The 22,473-nt window shown below is 39.0% G+C and overlaps 1 protein-coding gene across 1 annotated transcript in view; it reads right to left on the reverse strand.

Annotated features, from left to right (window-relative positions):
- LOC105814766 (chromosome unknown open reading frame, human C2orf73) overlaps nucleotides 1–5,138 on the reverse strand; it is a 61,057-nt gene extending 55,919 nt beyond the window's left edge. The window contains exons 1-2 of the mRNA XM_012649845.1: nucleotides 5,113–5,138; nucleotides 992–1,202 (exon numbers count right to left, since the gene is read on the reverse strand). Of these exons, the coding sequence (XP_012505299.1) occupies nucleotides 992–1,202; nucleotides 5,113–5,138 (237 nt within the window). The remainder of the gene's footprint in view (nucleotides 1–991; nucleotides 1,203–5,112) is intronic.
- Between the last annotated feature and the right edge of the window lie 17,335 nt (nucleotides 5,139–22,473).

Raw genomic sequence — 22,473 nt, forward strand, 5'->3', positions numbered from 1 at the left:
AAAAAAAAAAAAAAAAAAAAAGGTGACCTTTACTCTGTAAATGTGGTAGGCAGAATAATGCTCCCTGGGTCCCCAAAGATGTTCATGTCTTAATCCCCAAACCTGTGAATATGTTACCCTACATGGCAAAGGGACTTTGCAGATGTGATTAAGGAACTTGAGATGGGACGTTATCCTCAAGAGTCTGGGTGGACCCAATGTAACCACAAGGATCCGTATAATAGGGAGGCAGGAGAGTCAGAGGAAGATTTCAAGGTGCCGTGAGCCGAGGAAAATGTGGGCAGCCTCTAGAATCTGGGAAGGGCAAGGAAACCGATTCTCCCTTAGAGCCTCCAGAAGGAACCAGGCCTGCAAATAGCCAGTGAGACTGATTTTGGACTTCTCCGCTCCAGAACTGTAAAAGAACAAATCTGTATTGCTTTAAGCCAGCATATAAGTTTGTGGTAATTTGTAACAGCAGCAATAGGAAACTAATACAGTAAATTATACCTCAACAAATTTGACTTTGTTAACATCTGTAAGCTATTTCCAATAATACCTCATAGAAATTGTTGCAGAGATTAAAGGATATAATTTATATAAAACACTTAGTTCATTCCTAGCATTCATACACTTTTAATAAATGGTAGCTATTATTATACAGAAAGCATCTGGATTACTGTGTATAATGGGAATTTTTCATATTAGAATATACATCACAAATATAATATTATACAAGAAATTTCTTTAGTAACCCCTAAGCACTACTTAGTGGCTATAATCTGACCCAATCCAGAAAAATGATTATTTAGATTCCTTCCCTGTATATATATTGTTTGTATGCAAAAGTTATCTGCCCGAATAGTTCCAGATTACTGCTTTTAATTACTGGATTATAAACAGTACTACTCTGAGATGAATCATATCCTTTAAATAGTCTGTGACCACATTGTCCTGCAAAAGAGCTTATGAATCTAAACCTATATTTATATATAATGAACATCTGTCCAACCTGCTTTTCTGGCCCTTTTTTGGGATCTATGTAGGGAACTGGTTCATTGTATGTTCTTGTATTTGTGTTAATGAATTTAGCATAATATACACGTCCTCTCCCAACGCATGGTTTTGAATGTTGTATGCTTTTTCCAGGGTTTTTTTCATGTTTGATTTCTTCTGTTTTTTCAGTTACATACACTATACCAGCATCTTCTATTTTATGCTGCCTGAAAAACACAATTAAATAGTAAATAATTCACCTTGATAACCATTCCAGTACTGAGACATAATTACATAAAATAAGATTTAAATATGTTTCAAACATCAGTCAAGACAATTTAGGCTTTATTAATAGTTATAAGGGTCTGTTCTATAAAAATTTGGTAGGTTATCTTCTAATTCTAAACCATATAAAAGAGATTTGTGTCAATAGTGATTACTCATTGCAATATACTAGTGTAGTGCACCAACTCCCATCCGCTTGGAGTAAAGAAAGAGCAGTGATTTGATGCTTACAAATCATGTTTTCAGTGTTTATGCATGTGGATAAGTTACATGCTAAACTTAACTCATCTTCTTTAAAGTTTTATTACCAAGAGATGGCTTCCCTCCCTCCCCTTACCTAGTAAACAGCCATCTGAATGAGGATAAACTATTTAATTTTAAAAGCTCACCTGGCAAACTTTAAAACTACCAAATAACCACCATTATTTGTCTTTTCAAGAAAAGGCCACTGAGCAGGCAGTAAAAATCAATTCAATTTCATCACTTTTTGCTTCTAGTAACTACATTGCGACAAAAATGAAAATTATTAAAATGAAAAAATATTTTAAAAATGTTTAGAAAAGCTTATCAAATTTTTATTTTAAATGAGGAGAAATAGACATTATAAAAGGCAGTATTTTAAAATTTCACATACTTGAAAAATGAAGAATGAAACATGAATTTGAATACTTTTTACATTAGAAGCTGTTAAAATCAAAGCTGTGACCCCACAGAAGGTGAGTCAATAAGATTCAAATATATAAAGTGGATAGTTCTGGCCTGGCGTGGTGGCTCACGCCTGTAATCCTAGCACTCTGGGAGGCTGAAGCAGGAGGATCACTAAAGGCCAGGAGTTCAAGACCAGCCTGAGCAACAGTGAGACCCCCGTCTCTACTAAAAATAGAAAGAAATTAGCTAGACAACTGAAAATATATAGAAAAAATTAGCCGGGCATGGTGGTTTGTGCCTGTAGTCCCAGCTACTCGGGAGGCTGAGGCAGAAGGATTGCTTGAGCCCAGGAGTTTGAGGTTGGTGTGAGCTGGGCTGACGCCATGGCACTCTAGCCCAGGCAACAGAGCAAGACTCTGTCTCAAGAAAAAAAAAAAAGTGGATAGTTCTGTTTAAGATTTATACACAGCTCTTAAAATATAACCCCTACCTTCCTTCAAAACAAAGCCAGGTCCATCTCTTCTATCATGTCATTTTTTCAGTTAAAACCCTCGAGGGGCTTTCCATTGCATTTATAATATAATACTGTCTCCCAATTGTAGCTCTAAGGTCCTGTGCAACCTGCTCCAGCTAATCTCTTTAACCTCACTCAAGCCTCTCTTTCCACACTTCTGCAGCCAGCCTGCCTTCTTTCAGTTCCTGGAACATACTAATCTTTTTCCCCTTAGGGCATTTGCACGTGCTGTTCCGTCTGCCTGGACAGCCCTTCCCCAGCTCCCGCGACACCGCTGGCTTATATTTAGGTCTCAGATTGAAAGTCATCTCCTTGGAAACTTTTTCTAGATCTCCCTCTCACCATCCTGTGTGTTCTCTATGTTAGTACTTGGTCCATTTTTTTAATAACACTTACCACAGTTTCTATACTTAGTTTTTTGTTTACTTGTTTTTAGTAAACACTACAAATACCCTTTAGTAGTCAACAAGTTCCATGAAGGTGTAGATTGTTTCATTTATCATTATGTACCCACCATCCGGACAAGTGTCCTATTCATCAAAGGTAAATGGACTGTCATTATAATATTTACACATTTCTGGTGAATCTGCTGGAATTCTTTTTTCCCCCTCTGGCTTTCTTTTAGCTGTATACCCTCAAATGTCACTCCAATACACATCAAAACAACATTCAGAATCCTTAGATTCTAGTTCCCTGCTTCCCAAGAAAATTGCTCTCTGTAAAGGATTTGGAAAAACTGATTACCGGTAAAGTGTAAATAACTTCTAAGCCTTTTCTATTACCTTTAATACAGAGATGTAAGTATTTAAAGGTAGAGACTTTGGGGTTAATTAATTTATCACTGTAGACTTCTGGCAGCAGTTTTTTCCACACCTGTTTCTCATAGTTGTAACCCAGCAATACACCTGTACTGGAATCAGGTCCTTGATGAAAGGACTGTGGCTATTTGCTTGCATACTTATGCATTCATTTCATTAAGCACTTGTGATGCGAATGGCTACAGATTGATGCATGAATGTGAAATACATGACTCTAGCAATCTCTTACCTGAAGGAAAACACAGATAAAAACACTAACGGGTTCTGAAGTGAGTCAGACCTGGATTGAAATCCCAGCTGTACCATTTAATATCTGAGCTTTGATCACCTCATTTGCATAAGGACAATAATACCTGTTGTGATAGATGTGAGAATAACACGGAATAATTCATCCTTTCAACAGATATTTATTGAGTTAAATATGCCAGGTGTGTTGGAGGCACTGAAGATATAGCAGTGACAAAACAAACAAAAATTCCTGCCCTCACAGAGCTTACATTCTAGTGGGGGAAGACAGATGAGAAATAAAACAGTATACAGTCTGTTAGATGGTGTTAAGTCCTAAGGACAACAATAAAGCAGGGAATGGGAAAAGGGAGTGCATGTATGTGGGAGGTAGGATGCATTTTTAGGTAGGGTGGAGGCTGCATTGGGAAGGTGGCAATTGAAAAAAGAAAGAAGGGAGGGAGAGAGCTAAGTGGATATTTGACGAAAGGGTATTCCAGCAGAGTGAACTGTAACTACCAAAGCTTTGCAGCAGAAATGTGTCTGTCCTTAGCACAGTGCTTCTCAAAGTGTGGACGCCGGAGTAGCTGCATTGGCATCAATTGTGACCTTGTTAGAAATACAAGTTTACAGGTCCCATTTCAACCTACTAAATCATAATCTCTGGGGCTGATTCCCAGGAACCTGTTTTAACTAGCTGTTCAGCTGATTCTCATACACATTAAAGTTTGAGAACCACTGTTCTAGAGACAAAATTGCAGGCTTTGGAAGCAGGAACCCCTGGTTCCACATCACTCTTAACTAGCTGAACTACTTTGGTTCAATGGTTTTCAAAATTTAGGGTATATCGGAATCACCTGGATGCCTTGTTCTAGCCCAGATTATTTAGCCCCAGCCCCCGAGTTTCTGATTCAGTATGTCTGGGGCGGGGAACCCGCAAGGATATTTATTTCTAGCAATGCTAATGCTGGTCTGAAGCCAGTCTGTGAGAATCGCTGAGATGACAGCAAGGAGGCCCGTGCGCTGTAGCAGAGTCCTGTCAGAGGCAGGCAAGCTGTAAATAAGGTAAGGCAAGAAGGGGAAGGGGCATGTGGTGCAAGCCCCACAGGCCACTATAGGTGCCTTGGCGTTTATTCTACGATGTTCTGATGCACAACAGTGATCTCACTTAGGCGGTAAAGACACTCTGACTGATATAAGGGAAGCAGCAAAGCCACCACTTAGAAGACTATTGCAGCTTCCAGGTACGAGAAGATGGTACTTGGGACGGGGTGGGGGTGATAATAAAAGTGATGAATAGTGGTGGATTCTGGATAATTTTACAGGTAAAGCCTACAGAATTTGCTAATAAGTTACGTGAGGGGGTGGTGTGAGAAGGAGTGGATGATTTCAAAATGACTTCAAGAATTTTAGGCCAGGTTATGCATGTAAAGTGTCTGACACATAGTATGTGCTCAGTAAACGGCGTTTTAACAAATTATTGTAAGCGCTCAGCCACTAGAAATCAGAGGTAGCACGGGGACTGTCTGAGGTTTGGCTTGGACTGTCCGTGTGAGGTCCCATCCCTCAGGTGTCACCTACTCCTCCCACTGAAGGAGGAAAATATTTTTCGAAAGGGGAAATAAAAACCCAAATCCCAGCACTTACTGCTGCTTATCCTCCTCTCCTTCCATGGGCCCCTACGGCCTGGCACGAGGCAGCGAGGAGCCTTCAGGAAGAACAGGAATGCAGCCCCGCCAGGGGAGAGGCGCGCGAAGCGCCGCGACTGTGACTCTCGCGTTGCTAAGCAACGGCGGCCTCCAGGCGCGTCCTCGGAGAGGGCGCGGGGGCCGGACCCGGAGTGCGCAGGCGCAGTCACCCCGGTTGGCTCCGGGCTGGCTATTGCGGTGCGCGATTGCGCCGCAGGGTGGGCCGGAACAGCTGGCTGGGTCTGCAGACGCCCAAGCTTTACACCCTGCGTTTGAACTTGCCCTTCCCCCCGTAGGGCTGGGAGGGATATTTACCAGGACCGACTGGGTCCTCGGGGATCAGCTGGGGCGGTTTCCGGAGCTTCCCCCGCGGTCCTAGGCTCCGGTGCCGGGGGCGGTGCTGCTGGCGTCTCCGCATCGCCGCTCTCCAGAGCCCCGCAGGACGTCGCCCCGGCGCTGCCCCTGCTGCCCCAGCTGGCTCCAAAAGTGCAGGCCGGCAGGAAAGGAACTTGTTTTCTCTTGAACCATTAAATACTGTGCAAGTCGTGATTCGCTGCTCATGGGCTGCCTAGCCTTTGAATGAGGAAGCTTGGCTGTCACAGTTTTCCACCATTTCTGACAAAACCTTCCCCTGGCTGGGCGGCGAGGATTAAAATAGAGCAAGGGAACACTCATCTCCTGCAAATGAGGCTCCCTGTGGCGTGTGCATCTGTTCCAGCCTGAGCGGGGTTCAGAATCGGGTGGCTTAGGCAGCGGGTTGGGGCTTGTACATGTAGCACTTACCCCAAAAGAGCAAGCTCCTGGGAAAAGCTGTTGATGACTTGCGTCCACCTTCTGGCCTTGGAATTTCTTACCTCATTCCACCATTGCCTCCCAATTTCCGCTATCAGAGCCAAACGTCTTTGGCATCTGTCATGGTAACTCATGCATTTCCTTGGATAATGGAAAAAAAGTCCTTATTGAGTTGAATTCTGCTGTCAGGCTCTGCATGTGCCTACGTTTTGTAATCCAGAGTCGGTGTGTATATTTACATTTACCTTGGAGAGAGATGAGAGAGTGGTCCTAGGACTCACTTTACGTATGTGGGCTGAAGTCAATCAGGAAGAATAGAGTATATGAATAGATTTGACACCTGGTGACCTAAATACCTGAGTGTGGAGCTTGTTAAAGACTGGAGTGTGTGTGCATGTGTTATTGGCTGTGTATGTTTGGTGAGTAAGGAGTGGGTGGGTAAACAAACATGGGGAGAGTGGGTTGAAAACCTGAAAGCAGACGGAACTAACATTTATTGTGTTGCCACTTGGGAAGCAGGCATTTATTAGGCACTGTATTAAACACCACATACTTATTTGGTCTTATCCTAACCATCAAACTGTGGTTAGGAGCTTATGTTTGAATGATGGCTCTACCACTTACTAGCTGGTTCACTTGGGCAAATGATCTAACCCCTCTGAGCCCCAATTTCTTCATCCACAAAATGGGGAAAAGACCTAGGTAGTTGTGAAGTTAGATTTAATAAAGACAGAATAATAAGGGCAGTGCCTGCTACTTAGTCAGTGCTTGGTCCTTATTAGCTATTTTATTGAGCAATTTGATCTACACATGCTGCCGCATGTCCTTGAGGTTTAGTCAACTCCCTCATCATTCCCTCTAATATCTATTTCAACCTTGTTAGGACTCAGAAAACAATACCCTAAAATGAAGGCCTCAGAAGCAGCTTCAGAAGCAAACATTTTTCTCTGACCTTTCCTGCCTTCCTGTCTTTCAGTCCCATTGTCCCCGAGGCTAGCCACAGAAACTAGAATCCCTCTTTCCCAAGGTGGGTCATAGAAACTACAGCCTCTTTTCCCCCAAAGCCAGCCATAAAACCTAAAAATATTACTCTAACTTTCCCCTGCATTTCTAGCCATAAAAAAATGATCTGATATACCTTGTTTGACTGTAGGTCATAAAACTCCCATTCCAGAGAGGGCCCTGTCCCATGTCCAGAAGGAAGGAATGCATGCTCAGAGAGACCAAGAGGAATCTAGAAAGGCCTTGCTGGATTTCCCCACTCAGTCTATTAGCATTAGGTCATGCCCTTTTTGTGCAGTCATATTTCTACATGACTGTCCATGCTTTGTTAAACCTAAACATAAAGGACCATTTCCCTTATATCATTGTGTCTTCATTCTGAAGGCTTTCATGTACACATTAAATAAATTTGTATGCTTTTTCTCCTATTAATCTGCCTCTTGTCAGTGATTTTTCAGCCAACCTTCAGCAAAGGGAAAGCTTTCCCTTGGCTCCTACAACCTTCACCAATCTCTTCAAGCTTCTAAAACCACTTACCCTCAGGGACGGTCTCAACTGCTTGATAAGAGGAAATGAGGATGTTTTCTCAACCTTCTCTCCTTAAACCAACAGATTCACCTGCATCCATGCAGAATGAGAATTGTTTGCCTCTGTTTGAGCAATATAGTATTAGTCTAAAATATAAATATATTTATGTCAATCTCTTTCTAACTGTTAAGCAGCTCTGTATGTCTGAGATTTATTAAAGGGTATGAGAAACATTAAAAAAAGAAATTGTGCCTACTGCAAGGAAATCACAATCTAGTTAGGGACATAAGACATACAGAAAATAAGTGTGAGTAAAACAACAATGATACATAACAGCATTATATAAGTGATAGTCACAAGTGTTAAATTTCAATACTGATAATTATTCTTGGTGCCAATTATTCTGGTACATTCTCTGCAGAGTACTACACAATAAAATGGATTTTATAGTAATTATTGACTTTGTATACAGAAAAAGCACTGAACTGCTATTAGTGGTTTTTACTATTATGTGACTTGGGAGAAACACTTAAACTTCTCTGTGCTGTAGATTTTTACTTATAAAAACAGGTAGCTTTAGATAATCTTTATAATCTCTTCCAGGTATAAGTTACAGTGATTCTATGGGGAAATTTATGTCTGAAAAAAATCAATGAACTCACTAGCCTAAATAATACATATAATTTTCTCATTTGTGAAAGGTAGTTTGGATACTTGTCAACAAAGTATAATTCAAAGTAGTTACTAATATTGTGCAAGTTAAAAATACCAGCACTATTTAAGCAAGAACACCATATGTGAGGGAACACAATAAGATGGAAGTTGCTCATCCAAAATGTTATAGATACAGAAAATTGTCAACATTTTTTTGGAACCATAGGAAAATGCCAAACATAAAGAATGGCACAGTTGTATAACCTGATAGGGAAGCTGAGGCTCGGGGCGATCTGGCTTCCTCCCAGTTCTTTCTTCAGTGATGTGCTGGTGATTCAGCTGAGGATCTCAAAAGTATGGCATAAATAAAAGCTAGCCCTAATTTTCTTTTTAAAAAAATAGATAATCTCTTCGCCTCATATACATGTGCTGTGAGGATTAATAAGAAAATGCATGCAGAGGACTTATCCTGGCACATAGTGCTCATTAAAAATTAGCTGTTGGTGGGGTGTTGTGGCTCACATCTGTAATCCTAGCACTCTGGGAGGCCAAGGCAGGAGGATCACTTGAGCTCAGGAGTTTGAGATCAGCCTAAGCAAGAGCAAGACCCTATCTCTACTGAAAATAGAAAAATTAGCCAACTGTCATGGGTGCCTGTAGTCCCAGCTACTTGGAAGGCTGAGGCAGGAGGATTACTTGAGCCCAGGAGTTTGAGGTTGCAGTGAGCTATGATGACGCCACTGCACTCTACCCAGGGTGATGGAGCTAGACTTTGTCTCAAAACAAACAAACAAAAGAACCAAAAAGTTCGTTGTTAGTATTCTTCCTATTTTTATTAGTAGGATAGAACGTTCATTATATTCATGCATTACATTGTCTTTGTTTCATTGCCTTAGACTAAAAAATTTTATCAAACCGAAAGCATTAATTTGAGGGCAATGGAAACGAGATATGTTAGTGTTAGGTTTGCCTATCTTTGAGGATTGATAAGTTCAAATAAGTCACAGAAACAAAAGAGACCCTGAGTTTTCCTGTGGTCTAAGTTCAAAGCTAATTGATTTATATTACACTTTTAAGAGAGACATATGACAAAACAAAGTATGAGTTATATTTCCTAAAGGGTGAAAATTCTAGTGTAAATCATATAGATCACTTCTGATATAAGTGATCATGGATATATGCATGGGTATGCTTATATTGATTGATATAGGTGTATAAATTAAAATCTTAAAAATGTTACGAGACCTCTTGAAATAAATAATTACAGACAACCTGGGTTACTACAAAATCATTGTTAGAAATCACTAGTTTGGAAATTTACCCAATTGAATGAAGAAACCTATATTTTATGAATTTGGAGGGTCCTAACTGCCTGTATGATTTCATGATTCAAGGTTCATTTTAAAATAATCCCAACTATGGTTGCCTATATAGAATTTATATGACCAAAGCATGAATGAAAAGCTGGCCTTAGGTGGGGAAAGCAGTGAAGGGCCATTTTAGTGCCGTAGTGCTCATATAGTAAAGATTGGTTGAAGGAATAGTTATGAAAACTTAGCTTCTTGAGGAAGAAACATTGCTAAATGAAACATGGCTGGGGTGTTACCACTCTCAGAAGGTTAGGAATCCCTAGTCTAAGCTATCTGGTTTTGAAAGTTTTGTGTGTCTCCTAGCTTCTTTTTAAAGCTATTTTCCTTGTTCTATTTGAGGAATTCCAGAGATGTGATCATCTTCCTTACAGGCCATTATCGAATCTTACTATCTAATTGTTGAACATATTCTAGCCTATATTCTATATAGGCTATATTCTAGACTATTATCACGGGAATGTGAGATTTTATTCGTTTGAGATCCCCAGCACCTAAAAAGTACCTTGCAAATAATAGCTCCGGTGAATGAGATAGACCCAGAAAAATCCTTCCTTATAGCCTATAAAATATATAGTACTATTTTTTATTTTTAAATGTTTCTTATGAACACAGATAATAACTGTTCAACATACTTCTTAGAGAATCTTATTTTTGAAATGGTAATTAGAACTTCCTTTAAGCTAAAAAAAAAAAAAAAAAAAAAGACTTAAGTTCTTCAACTTCTGCCCATAAAATCTATTTTTGATTCCTTTGATAATAAAAATTGTCTTTCCCTGGGGGAGGAGAACTAATATTTATTGAACTCTGGGGTTAGACCTGAGTTTAAATCTTAGCTCTGTGACACTGGGCAAATTATTTAAATTCTTTGAACTTTACATATTGAATATTTCTCTTGTTAATCTTTTAAAAATAAACAAATAAGACCCTAAAGAGTAGGGATAAAAGAACTTATCAGGTTGTTGTATTAAATGAGATCATATGTGTAAAGACTCCTGGCACAAAATAAGCATTCAGTAAGTATTATTTCTCACCACCTTCCCCACCTTTACCCCTTGTTTAAGAGGACGCAGCTAGAAAGTGATACAGCCAGGGTATGTTTTTTAGGTCAGTCTCCCTCTCTTTGTCATACATCATTGCCTCCACATTAGTTTCTCTAGCTCTTGTTGTAAACCATGGTGATATATATTGAACATAAAATTCTAAATAGAGTCTTTCTAATGTAGACTAGAAAATATTGGAGCACACGGCATGAGATTGGGCCAAAATAACTAGAAAGAAAAAAATCGGTCCAAGTTGTACGAGTCCGTGGTGAGTGGAAGACTTCATGACAGGGAAGCTGTGATAGGGAGGAAAATATGACAGCCATTCAGCGATGGGGTCAGTGTGAAAGTGAGTGCCTTCCATCTACTTGTAAAATGTCATCACGCACAGTGCATTCTGACAAATGTGCAGCAGTTAATGTTCCATGGTTGGCAAAACAGAAACAATAACAATCCAGGAATAAGCACACAATCACAAATCACCACGACTCCAACTCATGACTTTATGTGGTGCCACAATTTTGAGACTATGCCACTGAACTGGTGAACAATGGTCATTATGTTGATATGGATGGGTAGACCTATGATAAATTCAAAAATGCTTTCCTTCTGTAGCAAAAGGGAAGAGTTAGGAGATAACTTAAGATTCCATTTAAAGAAAAATGAAGGTTTTGACCTAAAAGTTAGAATATACCTAAAAAGAAATCACAGGTTTTAAATAGGAAAGGGCAACATTTTTAATTAATAAAGGTTAGTTTAGTTTACCTCAAATATCTCCTCCAGACCAATGTTATTCTTTTCAAAATGATATGGCAAATAAAGCTTTTGCAAGTCATCACTTTTCAACTATTATTCTATCCTTTTTCCCTTATATAATTTAATGGTATTATGTGCTTCAAGTTATAGTTAATTACTTCAGCATTTATAAGCTTTTTAAGAGTTTGGAAACTTAGCCATATTTTTTTATCCTCTTACAGTAAGCCTGGGAGCAAACTTTTGGTTTTTTTTTTTTTTTTTTTTTAAGACAGAGCCTGTGTTAACTGCAGCCTGGATCCACTGAAGCCCCTAGATGAGGAGGAATGCCTTTTTCGTTTTTTTTTTTTTTTTCTTTCCCTGCCAACCTCTAAGGCTTTAGTAATGAGATTCAGGAAAAGAAATTTTATAGTACTTGTTCTAAATTTTAAGAGAAGAAGCATCAGAAAGAAATGTGGCATTTCTGTACCTTTTTTTTTTTTGCCATGTAGAGAGTAGTTATGGGAAGAGTTATGGTCTTGACTTCATCTGGCTCATGAATAGTCAACCTCACGGGTACTGCAGGGAAGCCCTGCGAGCTGTCATTGCCTAAGGTCTAAGCCTCTCTCGAGCCTCTGTTGTTTAAGCCGCCACAGTGAATAAGGGCACGGGATCCCCTCTTGGAAATCCAAATTTGGGGCCGGTGGTTTTGAGTACCATCCCCAAGACCCTTGGCAAATCTGACCTCTTGAACCTCTTTACGCTGGGATGCTAATATCTACCCTGCGTACCTCAGCAAGGTTAAAGGAGGAGCTGCATGCGAAAGAGCGTGTTAAACTGCCCTTGGTTAACAAGCGTGGGGCATCATCATCGTTAAACGCAATACTTGGGCTACACTGATGTCCTAACCTCACCCTCTTGGGATTAGTTTCACAGAAGACAACTCTCCGTGTGTAAAATACAGTTTCCATCAGCATGCACTTTGGTAACAGCCTCCTGCAAAACTTTTACTTGCCTTTGCTTTTTGTTTATGTTTTAGGTTCTGTTCATTTGTTGAGTATGTTGTGAATCCTTATTTTAAACCATATGTCATCTCTGTAGGAATATTAGACTGAGGAGCCCACCCACAAGATAATCTACTCCAAACTCATTTTTCTCTCTAAAAATGGGCCTGAATTATATGGAAGATAAGACCACATAACTAATTTTATACTTTTGCTGTAACTTGATTATGCTTGATTAGTTTGTATGAGAACAGAAAGCCTTACTAGTGGGAAAATATAATGATTCTAAGTATTTTGTCTTCCTGATGACTGCTTGAGGTTACTTAAAATATATAGAAGTCACATAATTTTATCTTGGACATACTTCATGGGCTTATATCCCAAACATTATCTTTGTTCTATCACTTTGTATTCATATATAGTAATGTGAAAATCATGTTACTTCTTATGGTTACTACTCTTTAAACTTTTTATTTTTACCCTTTCCATGAACATTTTTCACACTTTTTTACTTACAGTCTTTTTTTTCTGAACTGAATATAGATAGAACTGAGATCTTACTTCCTATTTTTAGTCTCTTCTCATTCAGTATTTGAAGGACTATAGCATATTACCCTGGAGTTGCAGCCACTTCTTAGCTGCATGATCTTGAGTGAGTTTCCTGTTTTTGATATTTCCTTATCTGTAAAATGTTAATAATTATAGTACCTGCCCTCCTCATAGAGTTCTTGTGAGGATGAAATAAGATGGTCTATAGTATGCTGCCTGGCACATAGTAAGCGCTCGTTTACTTGTTATCCATCAGCATTATCATCAGAATATAAGTGTTTTACAAGTCGAAATTGTTTCTGTTCCTCTCTGTTGTACCCAGCCCCAGGCATAGTACCTGGTACCTGGCAGATTCTCAGTAGATATTTCCTGAATTAATGGCAATATCATAACTTTTATCCAGACCCTTCTCTTCCCCTACCAGCCCACTGGTACCTCCCTGCTTCTGGAATTCTTCACTGGAAGTTATGAGTACCAGAGATGGGACTCACCATGGTGTCCTGAGACCTTAGTGGTAGGCAAAAAAGACTTCATCTTTTTTATCAGACTGCATATTTTTTTCTTGGGTGGTTTTTCAGCCCTTTTCTGGCTTTGGACTTCACACTCAAAAAGCATGAAACTCTATCTGGACACTGGCCCCGCTGGCCTCACAGCATTTGTTTTCTACAAACCGTTCTGCTTTACTCTGTTTGCTGATCTAATTCGACTTATCTGGAATACCTTCTGTCCTATTCGAGAGAAGGAACTTAGTTTTGCCTTAGCTCATGGATTAAAGAGAAACTGTCGCTGCGTTTCTGGCATCCTTCTCAGATTGTCAGAAGTGGATGTTGATTAGGACCATTTTACTAGAGGGGGGATCATCGTATTAAAGGTCAGTGCTCAGGGATAGTACACACCCTTGCCCCGTCTTGCACTGCCTGTCTCCAGGGCTTGGATGAAGCAGGCAGGGCTGTCTTAGCTGGTCTTGTCATCTAAACTCTCTCTGTTCTACCTGCACCTCGGGGAGCTGATGAACCACTCATCCATAATCATGAGCTATTGGGAGAGAGGGTACAGAATTCAAGGGAGAAGATACAGGAAATCAGAGGGTTCACTTCAGCCTCCTACCCTAAGTCAATTTCTGTAATCTAGTTTTTACTTGGGTTTCCTTTGTTGAACTGGGTTCTTATTCAGCTAATGAAATCAATACTTTGTTTGCTATGTGGCTATAATGTCTTGTCTATATGCTCCTTCCGCCGAGAATTCCAGAAGACCAAAGCCACACACAAAACCAAATCCCTAATACTATTCTCCATCCAGACCAACCCACTTCACAAACCTCTTCAGACAACCATTATAAGGGTCTTTTTTCTAAAATTGGATCTCTTACAGTATTAAGAAACATAGCCTGCTTTAATCACTTCCTGTTCACCCCATTGATGGAGAAGGGATTTCTACCCTAGAGTTTGGGAATGGCTGAAAACACAAACCCTGACACTGGGCAGATGTGATTGGCAGCGGTTTATTAGACACATATACTAATAGTTAAGGGGAAGAGGACACCAGACCATGCAGGGGCCACATGGGGGTTGCATTTGAAAATGGGATGAACAACTGGAGGCTATGGGAAGGAGGCTCTGTAGTATCAGGAGGTTTCTGCCAGAGGATGTGATTGGCTTGTGTGAATTATTCAGGTTGGCAAGGAACTAAAACCTGCTACTCAGTGATAAGCAGGAATTGCATCTAATTCCTTGATAAGGAGTATTGTTTGGCTGGGGGAACTTTTTCATGGGACCAGAGTTGAGGGGAGGAGACTTGCAGTTAAGCCATTTTGTTTTCTTTATTTGAGACAAGGTCTCACTCTGCCACCCTGGGTAGAGTGCAGTGGCATCATCATGGCTCACTACAACCTCAAATTCCTGGGCTCAAGTGATCCTCCTGCCACAGCCTCCCGAGTAGCTGGGACTATAGGTGCACACCACCATGTCCAGCTAATTTTTCTATCTTTTGTACAGATGGGGTCTTGCTCTTACTCAGGCTGGTTTTGAACTCCTAGCCTCAAGCAATCCTCCTTCCCCAGCTTCCCAAAGTGCTAGGATTACAGGTGTGAACAATCACACTGGGCCAGTTGAGCCATTTGAGACCCTCCTGATTTCACCAGATGTCAAGACAACACATAATATTGGGCTTTAACTTTAGGATTTGCACCACAAAGATTATCGTACTGTAACATCATTTGTTTACTACCTTGAACTTTTTACCCTAGATGTGTGTTTGTGAATGTTTTGTTTCCCAAACTATGAGCTACTCAGGGTCAGCTAGCATTCAAGTCTTTCACTTAAAAAACAATGCATATTAAGGTTTGGACAACATGATTACCATTAAAATGATCTATGTTGTTATATCTCACAGTGACACTTTCGAATTTAATCATATCAAAAGCTTTTTAACATACCCAAGTTTTGTCTTTGCGTACAGTTTTTAAAATGCAGTGAAAATTCTGTTACTAAAAGATGAGTGAGGTAGAATTTAAATTTGTGTTAGTAGTCTGAACTCACGGCTGGCACTGATGCCCACTTATACACGTACTGCTGAATTAAACCTCTGTGATGTGCCATGGATTGACAGCTCTAAACATTTGGAGTTACCCAGGGCTGCTGACATTTGAAAATAGCTAATGTTTTTTTCCCCACTCTGTTTTCAAACAATGGGTGAAACAATAAAATGAATGGGACATTGGCATTCTTTTTAAAACCAGAGTTAAGCTACAGCCTAAAAACCAGAATGCTGATGTCTCAAATGTATTATTCAGATTGCATATTGTAGGCACTAATGGGACCCATTAAGAGAATTCTTGCTGTTGCTAAATTCAAGCAAATTGGTATGGGAGAGGGACGGTAAGGAGGTCATAGACAAATTGGAAGAGTTTATAGTATATCCTCCTAATTTTCTAAAAATTTAACATTAAATCTTTTATTCATCTCAAGTTCATTAAACTAATTTTATTTTCTAGTCTATAAAATATTTGCTAAACTCAAAGCTCTTTCTCTTTAAAAATTATGATACATGGACAAATGAGTGAAAGTTTCAACATTTTTTGTTTTTTCTTTTTATAGATTTAGGGGGTACAAGTGCAATTTCATTGCATGGATGTATTGCCTAGTGGTGAAGTCTGGGCTTTTAGTGTAGCCATCTAAAAATGTTCACTATTACTATTCAGGAGCATACATTGTACCCATTGAGTTCTCATCCCCTCCACCCTTCCAAGTTTCCAATGTCTATTATTCCAGTCACAACATTTTAACTTATTTTTATACTTTCAGAGTAATCCTTTATGTCTCTGAGAATGTCTTTTCTTGAATTTCTTACAAATAATCCTATCTAGATCCATCATGGTGCAAACAAAATATTACTGTAAAGAAACTACTCATTTCATTTTAACATGAAAACTTAAAACTGATTTACTTAAATTAAAATGAAGTTTCCATTGCCAAACTTTGTTGGCATAAAGATATCCAGAGATAAACACTAATTTTAAGGATTAAGTGCTAATTCAGTTTATATAACATTAGAGTTTAATTCTAAAAATTTTCTGGTAAAATCATCACTTATTTCAAATTAGATATTAGGAATTTAATATATAATTTTTCAATAAGTTTTTTCACATTATAAAAGGAATAAATGCTTATTATAGAAAAATTTGGTAAGCATAGATATAAATAAAGCAAAATTCTACCAGCTAGAGACAACCACTATTCAATTTCAGTGAATTCACTTTCATTTTCCCTGATTGATCTGTAGCTGTGTCTCCAATATGGTAGCCACTGGTCACATGTAGCTATTTAAATTAGCTAAAATTAAATCTAAAAATTTAGTTCACATTTCAAGAGCTCAACAGGCACATGTGGCTGGTGGAAATAGTATTAGCTCAAATATAGAACAGTTTTTATTGTCATAGAAAGTTCTATTAACAGAGCTGTTTAGAGCTATACATAGACCTATATATCCATATGAAAGTTAATTCTATGTATATGTATAGAATTATCTCTAGATATATTCTATATCCTATACATATACATCTTATGCATATACATAAAACTACACACACAACTACATAGAGCAAAACTATATATAATTTTGATGAAGACACACATAGTTTTACCTTCTGCTTCTTAACAAAATATACAGGTTTATAATACCAGATTTTAGTTTTCTGAAAATGTGTTTATTTTTTGTTTTCTCCCACTTGAAAAATATAGTTCTGATTGATAGTTACTCCCTATTAATACCTCCAGGATATTATCCCACTTCTTTTCTGACTTTCATTATTGCTGTTGCATAATCAGCTCTAAAACCAATGGCTGTTTGGTGATTTATCTTTTCTCTCTGGCTACTTTTAAATATCTTCTCTTTGTTATTTAAGCTCTACAATTTCATTACATGTTTATGTATGAGTTTTTAAAATGTCATTTTGCTTGGAGTATTTTGTGCTTTCTGTGTTAGAGGGGTTTTTTTGATTTTTTTTTTTTTTGTCAATAATCGCTATGATTTTTGCTGCTCCTCCTTTCTTACATTTTTTTCTTCCTGAGAATTTGATAAAACATTTTTAAGACTCTTCTATCTTCTGCATCTCTAATTTCTTTCATATTTTCAATTTCTCTTTATAACGCATTTTGATAATTTTTTCAGATTTACTTCCAGCTTACTAATGTTTTCTTTGACTCTATCTAATCTGCTGTTTAACGTGATGTCTAAAAGTTTATAACTTTAGCAATTATATTTTTTCAGTTTTGAAAATTTTATTGGGTTCATTTTCATATCTACTTGGCCGCTTTTTATAAATAAAACATTATTAAGGTAGAATTTACATACAGTAAAATGTACATATTTTATAAGTTTTCACAAATGTATGTCATATATATCAAACATATGCACATCTGTGTAAACTTCACCTCAACCCAGATACAGAACATTTAGTGTACTTTTTTTTTTGGAAATCATTGCTCTACAATTTACAGTGTATAAATTTATCATAATCTACTTTCAAATTATATTATACTTCCTTATGTATAATGCAAGACCCTTGCCACAGAATACTTACATTTCTCCCTCCTGTCCTTGGCACTATCATTGTCATACATGTTGCTTCTATATATGTTACAAGCCTATCAATAAATTGTTGTTATTTTTGTTGTGAGTAGTCAACTGTCTTTAAAAAAATTTTTTTTTTAATGAGAAAAAAATGTCTTCTTAATTTACTCCCATGTTCAGCATTCCTAGTACTCTTTATTTCTTTATGTAGATCTGAGTTTCCATCTGGTATCATTTTCCTTCTGCTGGAAGAACTTTATATAACACTTCTTGTGGTGCAGGTCTGCTGCTGACAAATGTTTTCAGATTTAGTTTATCTGAAAAAGTTTTTAATTTGCCTTAATTTTTGACTCTCACTGGATGTAGAATTCTAAGTTGACAGTTTTTAGTTTTTCATTCAGAATTTTAATGCTGGATATTCTGAAAGTTAAGTTTCTCAGTATCTGGATTTTTTTTTTTTTTGGCCTTTCTTTAAGGAGTTGCATTTTTTTTTTTTTGGCCAGAGTTATTTGCTAATCCCTTTGATCCCTTCTAGTACTACTTTTATGCTTTCCTAGGGTGAGTCTAGAATGATCACTGAGAGCTAGCTACTTCTAGCTTGAACTTCTTGCAGCCCCATGTTAGCTCTAAGATTTTCTTCTTTTTACAGTTCCCTGGGCATTCTTTGCACAAATTCGTGGACTTTCACTCTACATATGCATGACTTAGAATCCAGGAAAAACTCAAGAGAACCCCTGTGCAGATTTCTGGAGCTTTTTTTGTTGTGTGTAGCTTCTTTCTTTCCAGAATTCTGCCCTGCTACTTCCAGCTCTCTTAGTCTCACTAAACTCCATTCTCTGTCTCCCTTCTCAAGCGGGATCTCTAGGCACTGTTTTGACTTTCCCTTCCTGTTCCTGTAGTCTGGAAACTGCGTCTTTGCAGAAAACTAGGGCAATCCTAGGGCTCATTTGTTTTATTTGTTTCCCTTTTCTCAGGGATCATGGTCTTGAACTGGCTGTTGTCCAGTGTCTGAAAACAATTGTTCCATGTATTTTGTTCAGTTTTCTACTTGTTTACCATGGGAGGTTAAGTCCAGAGTTTGTCACTGTGTCGTAGATGATAGTGGAAGTTTTTTTGTCACTTTCTGTATTATGCGAGGAATTATTATAGAGGAATTTTAGCCATTTTCTATTTATTTTTATAAATATGTGGTCTGACTTGTGTCCTCTTAAGCCTTTGGAGAAATATTTTTCTCATATTTAATTCAACAAATACTACTGAGCACTTACCGTGGCCATGCGCTATTCCAGACGTTACAGATGTAGCAGGGCACTAAATTACATATCCCCGGCCCAGTGTAGCTTATGTTGGGGTGAAAGACAATGAATAAATAAACTAAGAATGTTAGTTAGATGGTGATACGCACCATGGAGAAAGTAAAGGAGAGAAGTAGATAGAGTTTGGGGAGTGAGTGAGTGATAATTTAAATAGGGTGATAAGGGTAGGACTCATTGATAAAGTGACATTCATCCAAAGACCAGGAGGAAGTGACAAAGTGATATCTGTGGATACCTGGGAGAAGAGCGTTTAAGTGAGAGAAAATAAGTTGGAAAGGCCTAGGGGCAGAGCATGCCTGGGCAATTCAAGGAACAGCAAGGAGTTGCACATGGCTGGGGCAGAGTGAACAGCAGAGAGCAGTAGGAGATGAGGTCAAAGACATAAGGGGAGGCCAGATTGTGCAGGGCGTGATAGGCCATTGTAATGCTTTTGGCTTTTACTAAGAGTAAAATGGATTGTAATGAAAAGGTTTTGAGCTGAGGAATGACATGATCTGGTTTCTGGGTTTTTTGTTTATTTTATTTTTTACTTTTATTTTAGAGACAGGGTCTCACTTTGTTACCCTGGCCTGATCGTAGCTCACTTATAACCTTGAATTCCTGGGCTTCAGTAATTCTCCTGCCTCAGCCTCCCACGTAGCCAGGACTACAGGCATAAGCCACCTACCCAGCTAATTTTTAAATTTTTTTGTATAGATGAGGTCTCACTGTGTTGCCTGGGCTGGTCTTGAACTCCTGGCCTCAGCGATCCTCCCACCTTGGCCTCAAATGCTGGGATTACAGATGTGAGCCACCATGCCTGGCTGTTTTCTGTTTAACAGTGTCCTTAGATGCTATGTTGAGAATAGGCTGAAGATGGGCAAAGGCCGAAGCGCAGGGTTCATTTAGTGAGGAGGCTACGGCAGTAATGATGTTGATGGGATCAGGGCTCTTGCCTTAGAGGTAGTGAGAAGTGGTTGAATTCAGCATATATTTTTAAGCTTTTTCTTATGGAAAATGTAAACACAGAAGAATAGGGAATAGTCTAATGAGCCCCTATGTACCCACTTTAGAACAAGAGTTGTCAACTCATGTTCAATCTTGTTTTATCTATACCTCTGTCTACTTTATACCCCTTCTCCCAACCCGACCCCTCCACCTACTGGATTATTTTTAAGCAAATTCCGGACATTTGAGGATCAGGAAAACAGGGGCATGAATGCAAGAGGAAAGTCAAAGATGACTTCAAAGGTTTTGCCCTAAACATCTCACAAGGTGGCACTGGCATCAGCTGAGGTGGAGAAGTCTGTGGGAAGAATCATTAGCTCAGATGGGGAAGCCTCTGGGAGGAGCAGGTTTGGAACAGGTGGCAAAGTTTGGGTCATTGAAATTTGAGCTGCCTATTAGATGTCCAACTGGAAATGTTGAGTAGGCTGTTGGTCATCTGAATCTGGAGTTGAGGGAATAAGCCTGGGTGGGGGATGTACATTTTGGAGTTGTTGACATGTCCATGATATTTAAAGTTATGAGATGGATCATACTGGCAAAGGGCTGAGTACAGATAGGGGGGCCCTGAGCTCTGGGGCACTCCAACATCAAGAGGTTAGAGAAATGAGGAGGAATTGTCACCAGAAAAGACTGAAAAGGTGTGAGTGAAGACTGAGGTAAGAGGAACACCAAGTGAAAAAAATGCTGATAGATTTCAGTAAGAGGAGGGCAGAGAAGTAACCGGTGAAGTTAGCAACAGTCAAATGAAATCATTACTGAAAAGAACAGGAGTGTTGGTAGACTGGGGGTGGGGAGGGGGAGCAAAAACATGACGGAAACCATTTCAAGGAGAATGGGGGGACTGGATTACAGCAAGTAGAGACAGCTTTTTTGAGGAGTTCATCTGTAAGCGGAAGAGATATGTGGCTGCAGCCAGATGGGCCAAGAGAAGGAGAAATAATGGCATGTTTTTAGACTGACGGGAAAGACCCATTCAGTGGGGAAGCAAAAACAGACGATGGAGGAGTCACGGGGAGACTGCCGGAGCAGGGTCCGAGAGGATGTGGATCCGGGCATTGCCTCAGCTGGGATCATAAACAGCCCCTCTGTGGTGACGGGCAGGAAGGCAGAGCGAGTGCTTGGGCACAAATGCAGGTAGGTGGGTGGAAGCAAGGGTAGGGGCTTGTGGAAGTTCTCTTCTGATGGAAACAGGAGGCAAGGTCACGGCTGAGATTGCAGATTTGGGGAGTGAGGAGAAAGTATGAAACCACAGCCTGGGAGGGTGGGGTGAGCATGGGTCAGAGAAACAGAGCAGTTGCTGGCAGCAGTTAGGTTCCTCTTGAGGTGAATGATCTTTATCTCAATAATTGTTTTTCAGCCAGGCTTTATATATGGATTTCTTTTTAGCAATTTTTGCTTAAAACTTAAGTCCTTGCTAGGTGTGTACCTTTACACTGTACTGTATATTTCAACTCAAGAAAGTCTTCTATGACAGCTGATTTTTCCTTCTGTTTTAATTATCCTTTTTCCCCAGGAATTTTCCACCCCAGGAATTTCTATCACTGATATATCAGTACTTTGGATATATGCTCTCTTTCTTCCAAATTAATCATTTCCTTCCTCGGATTTTTATTTCGGCTCCTCCTTCTACTCTCCTGATGAACTTCTTAGATTTATTCTCTACACCTGTGTTTCCTAAGCCTAAGCCTGCCTGATTGTCAAAATCACCTGGGTCATCGTCTTTTTTTTTTTTTTAAACATTCAGGTTTTGGGACAAAAACCATGGAGGATTCTGATTCATGAGGTCTGGGGTGGGGCTTGGTAAGAAGTATATTGAAAATGCTCCCCAGGTAATTCTTACAATCAACTGGGTTTGGCAACCACAGCTCTATATTACTAATTCAATTTGTTGGCTACTAATTCCAGAATGGATTGTAATTCTTCTATTCCCTTTTGGGTTTTCCACAGTTTGTCCATATTTTAAGTGTGTGTGTTACGTGTGTGTTGCCTGTTCTTCAGACTGTGAACTTTATGTCTCAGCAAATTTTCCTTAATCCATATATTTTATTTTAATCCATACATAATCTCCCCAAAGGCTCCCTGCTCTTTTATAGAGATCAACTTTCATTTTTTGCTCTTGAGGACGTCAGCAGATGTTTCCTGAAATTTTATTTTTTCCTATAATAAATAATTTTTAGAGGTATGTACTTCATCTAATTTTAAAGAATAATATACCTTTTACCTTGGGCTATAGTGCTTTTTGTGAATTGTAAGGCTGGATTTTGTTTCCTTTTTAT

The sequence above is a fragment of the Propithecus coquereli genome, unplaced genomic scaffold (assembly GCF_000956105.1).
Source record: "Propithecus coquereli isolate 6110/MARCELLA unplaced genomic scaffold, Pcoq_1.0 Scaffold305, whole genome shotgun sequence".
Taxonomy (NCBI): domain Eukaryota; kingdom Metazoa; phylum Chordata; class Mammalia; order Primates; family Indriidae; genus Propithecus; species Propithecus coquereli.